Source organism: Salvia hispanica, chromosome 4, assembly GCF_029641045.1.
Source record: "Salvia hispanica isolate PSC_SH4W2 chromosome 4, Shi_PSC_v1, whole genome shotgun sequence".
NCBI classification, from domain to species: Eukaryota; Viridiplantae; Streptophyta; class Magnoliopsida; order Lamiales; family Lamiaceae; genus Salvia; species Salvia hispanica.
In genome coordinates this window covers 7,005,822-7,022,207 of record NC_142695.1, presented here as the reverse complement: position 1 = coordinate 7,022,207, position 16,386 = coordinate 7,005,822, and the positions used below count along the sequence as shown (strand labels likewise).

The window sequence follows — 16,386 nt, the reverse complement described above, 5'->3', positions numbered from 1 at the left end:
GAGAGTGAACCTATATTCTACTGTGTCCAATTTATATCGGAAATGCGCTTTCAGCTTATCGGCTTAGTCGCGTTTCACGTTTTTAGAATTAGAAAAAAAAAGAATGTAATCTATCATACTGTAATTAATAAATGAATATACTTATCTGAATTTTGTACACTATTAAGTGTAATGTGTTTTTACATTTTTTTTCTCTCTTTCATTTTGCTTCTTCAGTTTTCTTTCCCTTTATAATCTTGTTTTAATATCATAAAATACCCGTAGTATATTTTTAAGAAAATACATTAAAGGTTTTTATGTTTTTTAATAAGTATATTATATTCTTGTAGTCTTAATATACTTTTGTATCTTGATATTAAGAGTCACATTTTGCCATTTAAGTCCGTCCAAGTTTAAGAGTCACATTTAGAATATATCATATTTGGACATAAAATTTAACCTCATTATTCATCAAATTTACACTCAAATGTCATTACTTTCATAAAAATAAAACAAAACAAAATTCTAAACATACAAAAAGTCAAAGTGTCCCACTTTCCACTACCTCACTTCAATTATTACACACTCCAACAACCACTATCTCACTTCATTTATTACACACTCCACCAATTTCTTAAAACGCGTGTCATAACTAAATCTTACTCTTAAACTAAGACGGATGGAGTATATTTTATAAGAATTTTATATCTTATATACTAGATATAATAAATTTATTAACTTTATAATTATCTGATAAAAATATTTTACCAAAAAACATTGCTCATTGTTTGAACTAATTAAGTAGATGTATTAAACAAGTTAGATAAAAAAAATACGTCCCATAAAAATATAGCCATCTAAAAGAATACATGAATTAATGCACGATTGGTAAAGTTTGAGAGAAGAGAACAATAATAGTTAAAGTAATATTATTAGAGAGCGAGACCCACATTATTACTTGTGTTTAATGAGTTATAGTAGTGCGATTGTGATATAAATTATAAATAAATCGATGCATATATAATGAGCAGGGGACAACTTTAATAAATGTAAATGCTCTTATTTTTATGGGACGGATAAAAATAAAAAAAAGTGTACATATTTTATGGGACATAGTTAGAGTAATTAAACACTTAGAAAATTTCATCCCTCCGACACTATTCACTTATGTCTATGGAAATGAAATTTTAGTATATAGCATTTATATTTATGTTCCATCCGTCCACAAAAAATAGTCAAATTTTGTCATTTCAGTACTATACCAATAGATGAATTATTACAAAATGTCCACGAAAATGAATTTTTTTTACATCTCATATTTATATAAGTTGTAATTTGTACTTTTTTTTTTTACTCCAAATGTAATATATTATTCAATCAAAACCATTAAGACTACATTGCAGATAAAAATTGGAATGCAATTCAACCAATACTTGCCATCAGCTATAGAACTCGATGCCCGAGCAAGCGTGTGAGCAACCTGATTCGCTGATCGCTTTACAAACCTCATATAGGATCCAGATACCTCTTTCAAAAGCTGACGACAATCTTCTACCATTGCCCCAAAGATGGATTCATCCTTTTGTACCCCTTTCACTGCGAGAATTATCATTTGGACATCCATCTCAAACTCCATCTCCTTCCATCCCTCTTATTTGATATGGATAGGAATAATAATATAGCTAAAAATGGTAAGTATAGTTTTGTGCAGTGGCTGGATGAACTAAAGACACAGTCTTTTTGTCATTTACAAAATTAATAGACAAGTCACAACTAGGTTCCACTACACGTTATAGGTGTCCAAATTTTGGAGTAGTTGTATGTTTACTTTTATAATGTAAACTAAATCAGTATATATTTTTGGTGTAATGCTGACTATACACACCATTAACTATGAGTATGTGAGTATAACTTCTTTTTGTGCTATTCTCTCTATCCAACGTTTAAAAGGTCATTTTGCTATTTGGAATTGTTCATAATATTAAACATATTTTATTTGATAAGTTATTTAAAAATCATGTAAAATACGATGATTTTAATAATTATATAATTGAAGTGTGGTTGACTTTTTCTTTGTTGATTTAAAATACTTTGATCTTTTTTTTTTCAAATAATATTTGTTTATGAATTTCATTTGAATTTATTAATACTTTATTCATTTGATTTGTTGATCATCTCTAATTAGTGTGAAGTAATTAATGAATTGAATTTTTTTAAAAAATTATTACTCCCTTTGTCCCATAAAAAAAAGAGACAATTTCTATTTTTGATGTATCATAAAAATATCATCTTCTTTTTTTGATAACTTCTTTCTCGTTAATAAGGCGGACCTCATTCTCTACTAACAATTGGGTATTAATTCTCATGCCGTCCCAAATATCATTTTTTTTGGGTAGGGAGGGAGTATATTTAACAATTCATATGATAAGTGATAACGCCCTCTTAAATTAATACAAATTGCTTGATACTCTAAAACGAGAAAAATAATATCATTTTTTTTTGGGTAGGAAGGGAGTATATTTAACAATTCATATGATAAGTGATAACGCCCTCTTAAATTAATACAAATTGCTTGATACTCTAAAACGAGAAAAATGATGTTGATCTCATCAATAATGATTTTAGTCTAATAATCATAATTTGGAAATAGTATCCAGAGATTAATAGTGTTATTTTTGTGTATGAAGATATAATATTGCTACGAAAGTCTAAAATTATTTTCTATTCATACAAATCATTATTGATGAATCAAGACTCAGTATAATTTTCAATTCGATACCTCCATTTTGTCTTTTTCATTTCAAAAGCAAACTAACTCCATGTCTTTTTCAATTTTATACAAAATCATTATCTATGAAGACTAATATCATTTTCCATTTCATATCATTCCTAAAGTTATTGTTATCATTTTAAAAAGGAATTATCATTAAATTACTTTCTATAAATATATACTAAAATTTTATTATATCTATCTTTCATTTTCATTTAAGCATTATCTAATGTCATTTTTCATTGCAAGAAGAATAAATGTAACAAATTAATTTATACGCAGCAAACTAACAAATTAATATTTCATGAGTGAAAAGTGGAGTATATTTTATTTTCATACGAGAATTTCCCGACAATTAGGATATGAAAGACAAAACGATTGTAGATATGCGTAATCAACCTTACCATTACTCCATGGATTTTGTAGGCCGACTTATAGAAGCATTAAAATCATTTGAAATTGAAGTTGATAAATTTTAATTTTAAATTTAAATTCGAATTAATTGTGCCATCACAATATGATTTGACTTGGATTACACCTAAAATATGTCATCTGTCAATAATTCACAAGGGTACATTATTGATGCGTGCATGTCAATAAAATTGTAGAATTTTTTTACGCGATGTATCACTTTACTATAATACTGGCACCGTTTCAAAGAATCTATTTTACATAACAAAATAGGAAGAATGATGACATTTAAACCTTGGATAAGATCCCCTAATGTGTTGAAGAGCACAACAATTGTTGTTGTGCCAAAAGCGCATCATATAAAGAATGAAACACAAAGTTTTTATTTAAATTTTCTTTATTTAGGTTTTGTATGTTTATTTTTATTATGGGATATTATTTCATTAAAAACCTTATAATGCTACAACATTTAGTTAGATACTTAGAATCATAAATCAAAATACTGAATATAAAGCAAATCAAGTTTTTTTGTTCTTTTTTATATAATATGTTTATTTTATTATAGAATAGTTTTTCATATAAACATTTAAAAATACTCCACTCAGTATTTTTGTCAGATTCGAAAATTAAAAAAATTACCAATTCTAATTGTCATAGTATCAAATATTTTATGCACATATTGCATTTTCGTTAAATATATTTATTTTATGATTTTAACAAATCATATAGTGCATGTTTTTGTAAATATAAATAAAAATTTAATGTAAATAAATCTACCATATTAGTAAAAATAAACTTAATAAAAAAAGAAAAAATAAAACTTGAAGCTGCGTTTCGTTCTTCAGTTGGTGCGTTTTTGGATCTCATCCCCATTTAAACTGGAGATGAAAATAGAGAGAGAAAACCTTTACGCAGGAAATCTCTCCCTTTCTCTCTCCGACCAGATCGGAAATCTCTATTCCAATTCCATATAGAAGAGGAAGGATTGTGTTTCCCTAGTTTCAAAACTTAATTGTTTTTTTGTTGTTTGCATTGTATGATTTATTGGTTTGTCTAGTTCGCAGTTTGATTGTTGCGTGTAACGGAATTCGTGGGTGTATCCGTAGGGAAATTAGTGCTGTGATCTGGTTAATTGAGGAGAGTCATAGGGTTTTTTGTGACGGAATTTTATGAGAAGGTGAGAATTTGGTGGCTAAGAATTTTCGATGGCGTCGGCGCAGGTATTGAAGAAGCAAGAGCATTTGGAAGCTGGAAAGAAGAAGGTATTCTTCGTTTTCTCTGTATGGCATCTCGAACGGCGTTGATTGGGATCGTTTTGTTTGTTTAGATGTTGTTTTCGCGATTTTACCTCAAGGAAACTCATTGAAGGAATCTGCATTTGTTCTATTATTGATTTCAATTCACGCTTTAGTAGAATTCGTAGATTGATCTGATGCTTAATCGGCATTTTATTTGTTTGGCATTAGCTTTAAAAGTTCAGCGGCAAGTTTTGGCACTTTGTGTTGCATCCTCTGTTTGATAATTGTTTGGTGTGCTGATTATCTTCCCATCTTGATCACATTTGTCTTAGCGTGGTTAGTTTATTAATTAGCAGTCTTACTGTTGTGTAACTACTAAATTGCAGCTAGAGGAGTTTCGTCGAAAGAGAGCTGCAAAGAAAGCTTCCTCTACTAATGTTATAAATGAAAAACAACCTCCAGAAACAGAAAATGTACGCGCCACCGAATCTAATGGAGTGGGTACTTCAGATACGATTTCTGAAGGTCGACCGGAGACGTCAAATGATGTTCCTAAGATTGCTGACAAGGAATATGATAATCCTAGACAAAATGATTTTGTTTCTTTTAGTGATAAGAATGCAACGTCCTTTCTTTTAGACAGAAACAATGACGTAAATGCATCCGACTTCATGCATTCTTACTCAAATAATGAAGGGTACAGAGATCATGCTTCCTCCGTCCATTTGGAACAATATCAAAGCCCTGAAGATAAATTTCAGAGCAGGAAGGATGAATATGGAACATCAGTTGAAATTGCTTCTGGGCTTGGTAAAAACAATCTTTTGGCTAACAAGGTATCGTCTGCTGAGGAAAACCATGCTTCCAGTTACCTTACTTCTGATGGATTAGATAAGTACCCATCAAATGACATTCATCGTCCAGAGAAGGATGCCCCGCTTGTTAATTCAAGTACGTCATCTATTTATACCGCCAATTTTAAGCTGAAAAATTTCGTCAGCTCTCTTGGTAATAGCAGAGATGAGGATTTCAAACTTACCATGCCATCTTTCATAGGTAAAACCATTTCACTGTAACACACTCATTGTTTTTGTTCTGATATCTTCTGAAATTATCTGATAAGATATGTTGTTTGTTCTGTATGTCATTCTTTGGTCTTCCTCTGGGATGGTAGAGCCTCAGCATTCTTCCTCAAATATAAGCGACCCGGCAATCGGACTTAAAGAGAAGTTCTCTGTGTTTTCTGGTATGGAAGGGAAGAAATTTGGCAGTGCTTTTAATCATTCAGAGAGTACAAACAATTCTTCTTTGTGGACCTCTGATAATAAATCTGATTACAACTCCGAGACACTGAGCTCATCAAATCGTGGACCCCCATCTCCACCCGCATCTGGGAGAAGAACCCGTCCATCTTTTCTCGATTCCATTCAGATCTCAACAGGCCCTTCATCATCTCCTCCTCTCTTTGGCACAGAGAAAGATGATATATCGAGTTCCAAAGTTTACCCAGTGGATGGTTTGGCATCATCAGTTCCAAATAGATTCACTAACACTCCATTTTCATCTGGGGATGGCGTTGGCTTATTTAATATCACAGAACAGAAACATGACTTCTTTTCCCAGAAGCAGAATGAAGACTTTGCTGCTTTAGAACAGGTTCGTATACTGCTTGTTGTCTCTTTCACAATATTTTTGGTTGACTGAGTTGTCTTTAATTTCTTTTTGCTGGGGAGGCGATAACAGGAGCATTGCGTTGTTCTATTACCTAGATTTATGATACATCTTATTTGCTTTCTTGTCCTGAAAATCTATTAAATTTCAATATTCACCTAAACCGTGAGTGTGAATGCAGCCCTCAATATAAATAATGACAACATTTATTTCCAGAAAAATAGATGTTGATTATTTTCATGCTATAACTAAATATAGCAAAAGTGTTGCAATCATTGATAATAAGTTATGAACTAGAACGCCATCTTCGAAACCCAAGCAAACTATAAGGAAATAAATTACTCACTCCGTTCTGCATTAGTAGACTAGAGTCATATTTCCTCTTTGGGACGTTCCGTCATAATAGAGTCATATCCATTTTTGGGTAAAATGAATGCATTTATCTCTTCCGTACTTTATTCTCTATTTACTTATTACTTTATTTTCTCAGCTCTCTCCTACAATCTCCCCCCTTAACACATTAAACATCTCTTTCTTAATCTCCATGCCGAAAAGAAATTCCCATATTTCTGACCTCCGCATTCATATTCAGTACCAAACACTTATTTGACACGATCCACTAACCCCATAATTTATAGACAGTTACAGAGATCAAGTACAAAAAGTACATGTTGAATTTACGCTTAAAACTTATGATTTAGAGCAGGACCACTTCAGAACACTTTATAACCATTCACCTAGTATGTAGTATGATATCATCTGCCTCATTCTTTAGATATTAAAACCATACTGCATGATTCAAAATTGTCCTTAGACATGCCCTAATGTGAGATCCTACAAATGAAGCATAATAAGCCTTGTTATGCTTCATTAGAATCGTGCAGTATGTTTTTAATATCTAAAGAATGAGGCAATGCCTGCAAGAAGATAACACTCATTATTGCAAGTTGCAACACTTATGCTATATTTAGTTGTAGCATGAAAAAGATCTGGTATCTATTTTCTGGAAACTCATACCACTAGAAATGTTGTCATTGTTTATGCTGAAGGCTGCATTCATACTCACGATTTCAATGATATTTTGATCAAAGAGTCTACTACTACAATATAATCTGCATCAGAATGCAGAATAGTGCCTTCTGGTCATATTTAGTCCTTTTACAGTAAGTTAGTTTTTTGCGAATATAAAATAAAAGATTCTTTAGTAATCTATAAAGACTAAAGGGAATCATGCAGGGTGTTGGTGGTGGGATGGTTCAATTTGTGCAGTTTTTTGAATAATAAGGCCAACTTAATTGCATTATGCATCTACTTTTTCCTTTCTTCATTTTTACAATGAGAGAATTGATTTCTGTTGCATTCTTTTGGTCCTTAAGGAATAATTAATAACTTGTCCCATTGCAGCATATCGAAGATTTGACACAAGAGAAATTCTCGTTGCAACGTGCTCTTGAAGCTTCACGGGCATTGGCAGAGTCTTTGGCTTCTGAAAATTCAGCTTTAACAGATAGCTTTAATCAACAGGTTTGGACCTATCCTTCTCAGCATTTGTTGCAGTTTTAGTTGCCATTGCTAGTCTACATTCATTGCTGGTTCTCCATGTGACTGGAAATAAGTATTCCTGTATTGCATTTTTTGGATATCAACTACTCTGTTTCTCAAAGTAAAGCTATTGCTCTTACCATGTGATTTTATTTGTATTGGGTGCCTTTGTGCGTGTGTGGCTAACCCCAAATATCATAATATAGCTTCAGAGGGGAATATCAGAGTTTTGGCCTCTGAAAACTCAGCTGTAACAGATAGCTCTAATAAACAGGTCTGAACTTGCCATTCTCGGCTTTGGTTGCAGTTTTACTTGCTTTGTTAATCTGCATTCATGCCTGGTTCTCCACGTGTTGAATATGATAATTCCTGTATTATATATAAGCTTCTTTTTATACCCATTTGAAGCTATTGCTTTTAAAACATGATTTTGTTTGTTTTGGCTAACTTCTATTGCAATATCCTAATAGTGTCATATGTCGACTCAAATGAACTGGTTTGAAACTCATTCCAATTCCTAAACTAGTAGTAGTGATTGTTTGTTCTAACTTTGACTGGGGCTTGGTCATTGATAGGAGTAACTAGATGAGAGGTAATGCACCTCTCTGTATGTGCGTGCATGCAGATAAATTCACACTATTCTAAACTAAAAACTTGTTCACTCTTGTGGAGGATCTTGTCCAATATAATTTATTATGATATTAAGCACTATAACATGTTTATTTCACACAAGCATATGGAGGATCTTGTCAAATCGTGTATGAAGGCTGAGCCTGAGCTTATTTTTTCTGATGAACAACAATTAACATATGTACCGCCGCTTTTTGCTTACTTTCCTTGTATTGGTAACACACCGAATTTTACTCTGCATATGAATGTGATTGGATCATAGATAATAAATGACCTTAAGTTCACTCCCTCAGAGTTTTACCTTTTTTTTGCATTGCCTTCTCTTGATCGTTCTTTGTCTGTAGGCTGTGGGGGAGGTGGGATTGGTCATTAAGAATCTCACGAAGTTATCTTTAGTTGAGTGAATCATTGCAGTAATTTTGAGGTCTATGAAGCACATTACTGAAACCAGGAGCTAATGCTTTATGCTATTTGCCTTCTTACACTTATCTAATTTTGTCATTTTTAAATGCTGCATTAATTTCTTTCTTTCTTTCTTTTTATTGAATGATGACTCTTTGTTCTCTGTTCCTTTATCTTCAGGGAACAATTGTCAACCAGCTTAAGTTTGACCTTGAAAGGTTGCAGGAAGAAATCAAAGCCCAACTGGTTAGTGTTTAAAAATTGAGACTGTCAATATTACTGTTGTGTTCTGTCTATTAAGTAATAATTTTGTTCCCTTAGTGTCCTTTTACTGTTGTATGTTTGTCTGAACACCTGCATACTAAAACTAGTCCTTTCATTGCGTCTTAACCTTTCTTCAAATTAACTTAATTCCTAACCATTAATATCTTTTGGACTTAGTATCTTAGGTTTTTCTCCAGCAGGCTGTAGTAAGTAGTCTGTAGTTAAATTTCATAGTCTTTCCCGCTCTTCTGTGAATCACACCTCACCAACACATGTTGAAAATCTTTAGGTGGAACTTGAGGCTGTAAAAATGGAATATTCTAATGTCCTGCTGGAATGTAATGCTGCTGATGAACGCGCAAAACTATTGGCTTCTGAAGTAATTGCACTGGAAGAAAAGGTAAATCATTTCTCAGATATATATCATTAATGTGGTCTTGACCGTGAGAAAAAAAATGTAAATACGATGAGTTTATTGGGTGTATCCTCTCGTTCAAATATTCAATCACTTCATCTTGTGTTTTATATGCGTGTCACATGATAAGGACCATGATAAAAAAAATGGCCTGGGCTAAACCACATTTTTAGGGATCCATCCAAAGAGTTGGGATTTGTATTCACGCATTAAATATATAATTTTTGCATAATGCTGTTGATATTTATAAATGATGTTAAGGTAACTATTTTGCCAAGTGACAAAAAGGAATTGTCATAATACTAACCTGATCTGTCATAGAAATAAAGATTTGCATAATTATAAAAAATATGTATTAATTGTGTCAAAGTCTCTTAAATGTTATCTCTCTCTCTCTTTCTCTCTCTCTCTCTCTCTCTCTCTCTTCATATGCCTGGACATTTGATTAACACACTGGGCACATTGTTGATATGCCTCTTTTGATTCTGTAGCATCAATGATGTCTTCTTCTGGTATTACTTTGCATTCCTCTGTCTCCCTTTTCAAATTTGTTGTAGTTCAAATTTAATTCCCAATCTTGATCTCTATCACTTTATTTTTTGTTTTGCGTCTTTGTGTCTATGTAGGCATTGCGCTTGAGGTCCAATGAGTTGAAACTAGAGAGGGAGTTGGAGAACTCCCAAGCAGAGATTTATTCTTACAGGTTTGAAGTTCTCCCTTTATTATAATTTTTCGATTGATTGGTTTTCCTAAAATAATTTTCGGGTATCCTTTCTTTGTCACTAAACGCTACTGTGTTTTTTTTTCTTTTTAAAGAACTCACACATGTATTTAGTGATTCTGAGCTAAATAAAAAATACATGTAAGTCAAGTAAGCTTGATTGTGAACGTGAAAAATGAAAGTGGAAAAAAATTGAACAAAGTATTAAATATCAAACGATAATGTAAACAATTGATATATTTTATTGATTATCTAATGGAAGTGCAATATACAACGTTTGACTACAATTCTGTTAAAATAAAAGGTTTCAACTTACTAGTAAAAATAATAAAATTTCCTTACAACATACAAATAACGAGTTAAATGGAAAGAAAAAGAAAACAGAGAAAAGAAAGAAAGCGCTTGGATTTAATTATTAAGTATATATCAAGAATAGAGGACTCGGAAGTTTATAGATAAATTATTGTTAATTAATGAGAGTTGAGACATGAGAATTGAGAGAGGGAATGAGAGATTAGAAGTAGGATCAGAATTGCCAGCTGTAAGATTGTCATTATCTCTGTTTCAACTTTCAAATGTTCAAGAGATCTGACCTCTGTTCAAAACAATTTTTTTAATATGATGAATACAGACTGTTTGCTTTGCCTCCTCCCCCATGGTAGTTTCACTCAATAAATCTTAACCATTAATTTCAAGCATAATGACTACAAGTCAAATTGCGTTGGATATGACAGATAAATGCGGTTAACCAGCAGTCATGGTTTCTGAATGACCCTAAGAAGTAACCTTACCTGTTAAACCATAGCATTGGTTACGGATTCAACCAAGAAACGCGGTTACGGTTGGTCAAAAGTTTGGTTGACGGTTTCAACCTGACTTTTCGTAATGGTCGAACATGTCTAATATCTTGTGCTAGCTAAGCCCCGCTTTATAGAATGTGGGAATACCGGAATAATATTGGAGAATATGGTTTAGTTTGTATTTTCTATTTTTATCAAATTATTAATTTCTTTTACACATGAATTCCACAGGAAGAGAATGTCAAGCCTTGAGAAAGACCGTCAAGATCTTCAATCTACTATAGATGCCTTACAAGAAGGTAGATTTTTTTAATGTTCTCTGTGGGGTTTGCTTTATCTAGAGAACTGAAAAGAGAAATTTTTTGTAAATTAAGTTGATAAAAAAAGTGGTGGCTTTCATGTGGAATGAATAATCTAGTCCGTGATCAAATGAAATTGCTTGTGAGTGATCTTTCTCCTTACAGAGACCAACTAGTTAACTGGTGAAAAAGCTTTGTTCAGTCCCATTCTGAAAGTAGTTTGGGGAAAAGCCCTTGAAAATCCAATAAACTAACCTTGAACTTGTGAGTGGATGAACATGTTGTGTTTTTCTTCCAGCCCCTGTGCCTGCAGCAAATTAATCATTTAGTTCAATAGCTTTCTGGTTTAAATTTCCATGCTTGTGGTTTTTTCCTCCTATATTAGGACACTAGGACTAGGAGTTGAAAATACAATTATTTACAATCTGGAATAGTAATTGTGCAGAAGAACTGGAAATTTCAAGATATTTTGTGTCTTGCGTTAATATTACTCTGCTACCTAGATGGAAATATACTGAAGATTTCAAACAATGGAGATATTAAAATTGCCTTTCCTATCCGATCATGTCCCAACTTGTCCATTTGGATTTTGGTCGAACCAAATTGGTTCCAATGGAAATGCATTGGAGCAGCATATGTTCACTATCATCTAATTCAAGAGTACCCAGCCTCAGTCGTCTTGGTTGATTACTATAGAATTATGATTTCATTTTCTGCTACCCTGAGTGGATTTTTCCCCACTAGATAAAAGTTTTACTTCAGTTTTCGTAAATAAGCTACTACAATCCCTATTATTTTCTCAATGGTCTGTTTTTCCTTATCTGTAGAGAAAAAGCTGCTACAATCCAAATTATGGAAAGCTTCATCAACATCAAGCGACTCGCGCAAGACTTCAACCCCTAAAACAGATGTATCAACTTCCACGGAGGATCTTGGTAGGGATTTCCCTCATGTACTCAGAGATTTCTCAGCAGCCTGTATCACGTGATGAAATTTGATCTCTTTTTTTTTTCATATGGAAGGCTAATGATGAATATAATACCGCACTTATCATGAGATAGAAGAAACCTGTTTATATGGAAAGATAATTTCGTTGGGTGTACCCCAAGTTTGATAGCTTTATTTCTCTATAGCTTCATGTTCTAACTTTTGTCTATCTTTTGAATAACTGATTATACAGATACCAATACAACCACGGAGTCTGCAGTCTCGGTTTCTGGTACTGTCGGGATTGGGGATGAGGGCCCTCGTTCTCAGTTTTCCCCTGAAAACGTATACCTCAATCTTGAAAGTCTACCTGTGGCATTTCCCTCTGATCAAATAAGAATGATTCAAAATATCAATACATTAATTGTGGAGGTCAGTTCTCTTACTTCGATTGCAAGACGCTAGTGTGCTTCATCGAGTCTTTCTACCATCTGCTTTATATCAAAGAATACCTGTATTTATCTTTGGAGAAACAAAATGACTAGTGTAGATCTTTGATTGCAGTTGTCAATTGAGAAGGATCAGTTAATGCAAGCCTTGTCAGCAGAATCATCTCAAAGCTCTAAACTTCTGGTAATTTACTTAGTTAATGTTGCCTTTTATGGTTGTCTTTTAGCCTACTACCTACCACACTAATTTAGATAAAATCGTGCTGGAAACTTCTTTATTTTGGACCTAAATGATTCATATATGGTGTCATGGGTATGCCTAACTGAGCTTTGTGAACCATGAGGAAATTATGTTTCATGGCTTAGCTGCACATGATGCAAAGAATGTCGGGTTTTTAAAAATAATACTCCCTCCGTCCCTCTGTAGTAGAGGCGTTTCTCTTTGGCACGGGATTTAAGAAAAATTGTTTTAAGTGAGTTAAGTAAAGGGAGAATAAAGTAGAAAGGAAAAAGGTAGGGGGATGAAGAGAGAAGAATAAAATATAAGAGAGAATAAAGTAAGAGAGCAAGAAATTTTTTCCAAAAAAGGAAATGACTCAGCTACAGTGGGACAACCCAAAAAGGAATACGACTCGGCTACCTGATGACGGAGGGTGTATTATTAGGCGGCGTTTACTTTGAGTGATAGGGTGGATTGATAAATATAATCCAAGCTAATCCATTGTTTACTTTGACGAGTGGATTAATTTTGAGCTTGTTTGACCATATTATCCTGTAAATGCTCAATCCTATGTTTTATCAATCTATCATATTACTCAAAGTAAATGCCCCCTTATAGATAGGTTTATTGTAAAGCTTGTCAAACCTTGAGAGGGTTTGAACAAAAGGAAAAAAAGAAACTTGGATATAATCTGCTATGAGGATCACCATTTATGTTTTCGATAGTAATCTCCCAAGAGCATATTGAGAAAGGTTCTGAGAAGGAAAAGAAAGAAAAAGAAAACATAACTTTCTTCTGATCAATCCATCCTCACTTTCTATCACACTTTAGGTTTAGGTTAAAATTCTTAGTACTCCATGTTTATGGTTCAGGAAATGTGGGGGAAATTCTTTTGCTTGATTGGCATGAATTGAGAAATCCACAATTAGATTTTGCATTTTAAGATGTTGGTGTGGAATGGAATCGATAAGCTTCTTAGTTTGAATTGGTAACTTTGTACCCTATTTTTCTGGTATGGACGTATAGGTTTATGGTCTCTAGTTTCATTTCATATCCACTTCAATTCATCCTTATGATTTTTCTCTGTAGGAATTGAACAAGGAGTTGACCCGAAAGCTTGAAGCTCAGACACAAAGATTAGAGCTCTTAATGGCTCAAAGTATGGCAAATGATAATAACCAACCGAGACATCAGAATATACAGACTGTGCCTGTAAGCATAACGTATGCTGATGAAGGAGATGAGGTAATATATCTTCAACAGTTGGTGAATTTTTATATATTTTCTTTTCTTTGTTATTCTGATAATCAGACCATAAAAATTGCTGATACGAGGCATACTGTTAGAATTAGTTATGGAGTTAGTATTAGAAAGGACCTGAGAAGTGAACTCTAAATGCTTTTTTACCCCATTTCGTGGTCCTTCGCTGATAGGTTATGCTTCTGGTGGTTGTTGGTTATTAATGACTTGAACCATTTTGACAGTGATCATCTAATTTTTTTGCCTTATGATCCAACGATATTTTATTTGTGTTTTTTCTGAAAATACACCACCGTTGAATATTAGTCCCTGGGCTAAACTTTGTTGTGTTCTACCATATGTGCATAGGAAATGACTAAATTTTCTCAGAATAACCAAATCATCTACATTCATCATTATATTAATCAAGTCTACAAACATTTATAATCCTTTTGCATTTATTCATGTATGTCCAGGTAGTTGAAAGGGTTTTGGGCTGGATCATGAAGCTCTTCCCTGGTGGGCCATCAAGACGGCGACCAGGCAAGCATCATTGATTTTTTTTATCATACACTTCCTTAGCACAAGCTTTTGTGTGGATCTTCGTTCTCCGCTCCCATTTTTGGTGGCTAGATGGAGGCTGCAGTTTGTATACAATGAGTCGTCCTACACTTCCATTCATTTCCTCAGATGAGAGGACTTGGTGCCGTTTCTTTGCCAATTTTGGAACGGAGTTAGTCTGATTTTTTGCTTGGCCAGTTGATTAAATGTTTTTTGACAGTTGATCAGAAAAGGGCGAAAGGAAAATATTAGGAATTTGGAAATGAAAGGTGCAATGCAGTTGCTTGGAGTGATATATATCTCTGTATTCTTTATTTTCTTTTTTTGCCAGATTTTTGTTTGTGTAATCATCTTGTATACTGACAAGTTGACTTAAATGAATGTGGAAAAGGATACAACTTATCCCGTTTGTCCATTTTCGGTGTCACAGTATTGTACTCAATTCTAATTCTCGAACAAATATAGCTATTTAATTGTCTTTTTGCGCATGTATTTTAGGAGTAGTATTTTGTTGATGAACAGTTCCAGAGATTTTGCGACTCCGTTGACAACTTTTCTAATACTCCACGCAATTTCATTCAAGACTATATATTTTTCCTTTTAATTTTTATTAAAGGTGAATAAAGTAATTATTTCCCCATTAGTTTCGTCTTCTCATTTCTTATTAAAATATTAAGTATCTTCTTTTTCTTTAACTTGTAACTTCATGTGGCTTATAGGGGTTGCGCTAGTGTGCTAACTAATTTACAGTAATAATTAATAACTATCAATTCTATGTATCAAAATCATCAACATAAAAACATAATTACATTAATACAACATGTAAATTTAAAATATCAATTCAAAGACATAAGTTTATCAACACAAGAAGATTGATAAATTTATGTTTTAGTGTCGATATTTTTAATATACAACATTGATATTAGTTATTAGTTATTACTGTAAATTATATTAGTTAGTATTTGATCACACACCCTATAAGATATGCACTTTTAGTTGGACACCAATTTTACACATAGTTGGTTAAATAAGATAGAGATATAGAAAAAATGTAATAGAAATATTAATAGTAGAGAATGAGTCATACCTCAATAAAGAGAAAAAAAGTTTTTAAAACTAGAAAGTATATATTCTTATGGAATGAATTAAAGAGCATCCGCAACGCTGACTCGATGCGGGCTCGGTCTCGTCTCGACGAGACAAGCCAGCATCGAGACAGCGTTGCGAAGCTCGTCTCGTCTCGACGAGACGAGACATCTCGTGGCGCGACGCGTCTCGGCGAGGCCGGCCTCGAGCTGGCGAGACGACGCGCGCTGGAGCATGGCGTGACGCCCACTCGTCGGCCCGCGAGTGGGCGTCGGAATTATGATGTAATATATATATTTTTTTTATAAATTCGAAAAATTCGAATTTAATTAAAAAAAAAAAAATTTCAAACGGTCAAATGACCGTTGGGAACAAACGGTCGAATTTTTAAATTTTTTTTTTTTTTTATTATTCTATAAATATACTCCATACTCCATTCTCCATTTTACACACAAACACTACTCTCATTCCTCTTCCATTTTACACACAAACACTACTCTCAAATTGTTGAAAAAATGTCCGGCGATGGAAACTCCAGCTGCGGCGGCTCCAGCAGGCGGCGTTCCGACGGGTTCGACTTGAACTCGTTCGACGATTGGGCGAGCATGTACAACTGTTTGGGTACTCCCGGCTCGTCGCCGGGCACCCAAGGCTCGACCACCCCGCCGGCGTACCAAACACCACATTTTGATGTGGATGCATACTATCGTCCCTCCCCCCAAGAGGTACGGGCAATCGCCGGGATTATCCCAAATTCCGGAG

At 33.6% G+C, this 16,386-nt stretch overlaps 1 protein-coding gene across 1 annotated transcript; it reads left to right on the top strand.

Moving 5' to 3' along the window:
- The first annotated feature begins 4,019 nt into the window (after window positions 1-4,019).
- Window positions 4,020-14,953, top strand: BLI (protein BLISTER). Its single transcript, XM_089056450.1, has 13 exons — window positions 4,020-4,422; window positions 4,785-5,454; window positions 5,573-6,054; window positions 7,474-7,593; window positions 8,824-8,889; window positions 9,197-9,307; window positions 9,949-10,025; window positions 11,075-11,142; window positions 11,970-12,077; window positions 12,323-12,501; window positions 12,634-12,702; window positions 13,828-13,983; window positions 14,454-14,953. The coding sequence occupies exons 1-13, from the start codon at window positions 4,366-4,368 to the stop codon at window positions 14,532-14,534; spliced, it is 2,244 nt and encodes a 747-aa protein (XP_088912576.1). The 5' UTR covers window positions 4,020-4,365; the 3' UTR covers window positions 14,535-14,953.
- The last annotated feature ends 1,433 nt before the right edge of the window (window positions 14,954-16,386 follow it).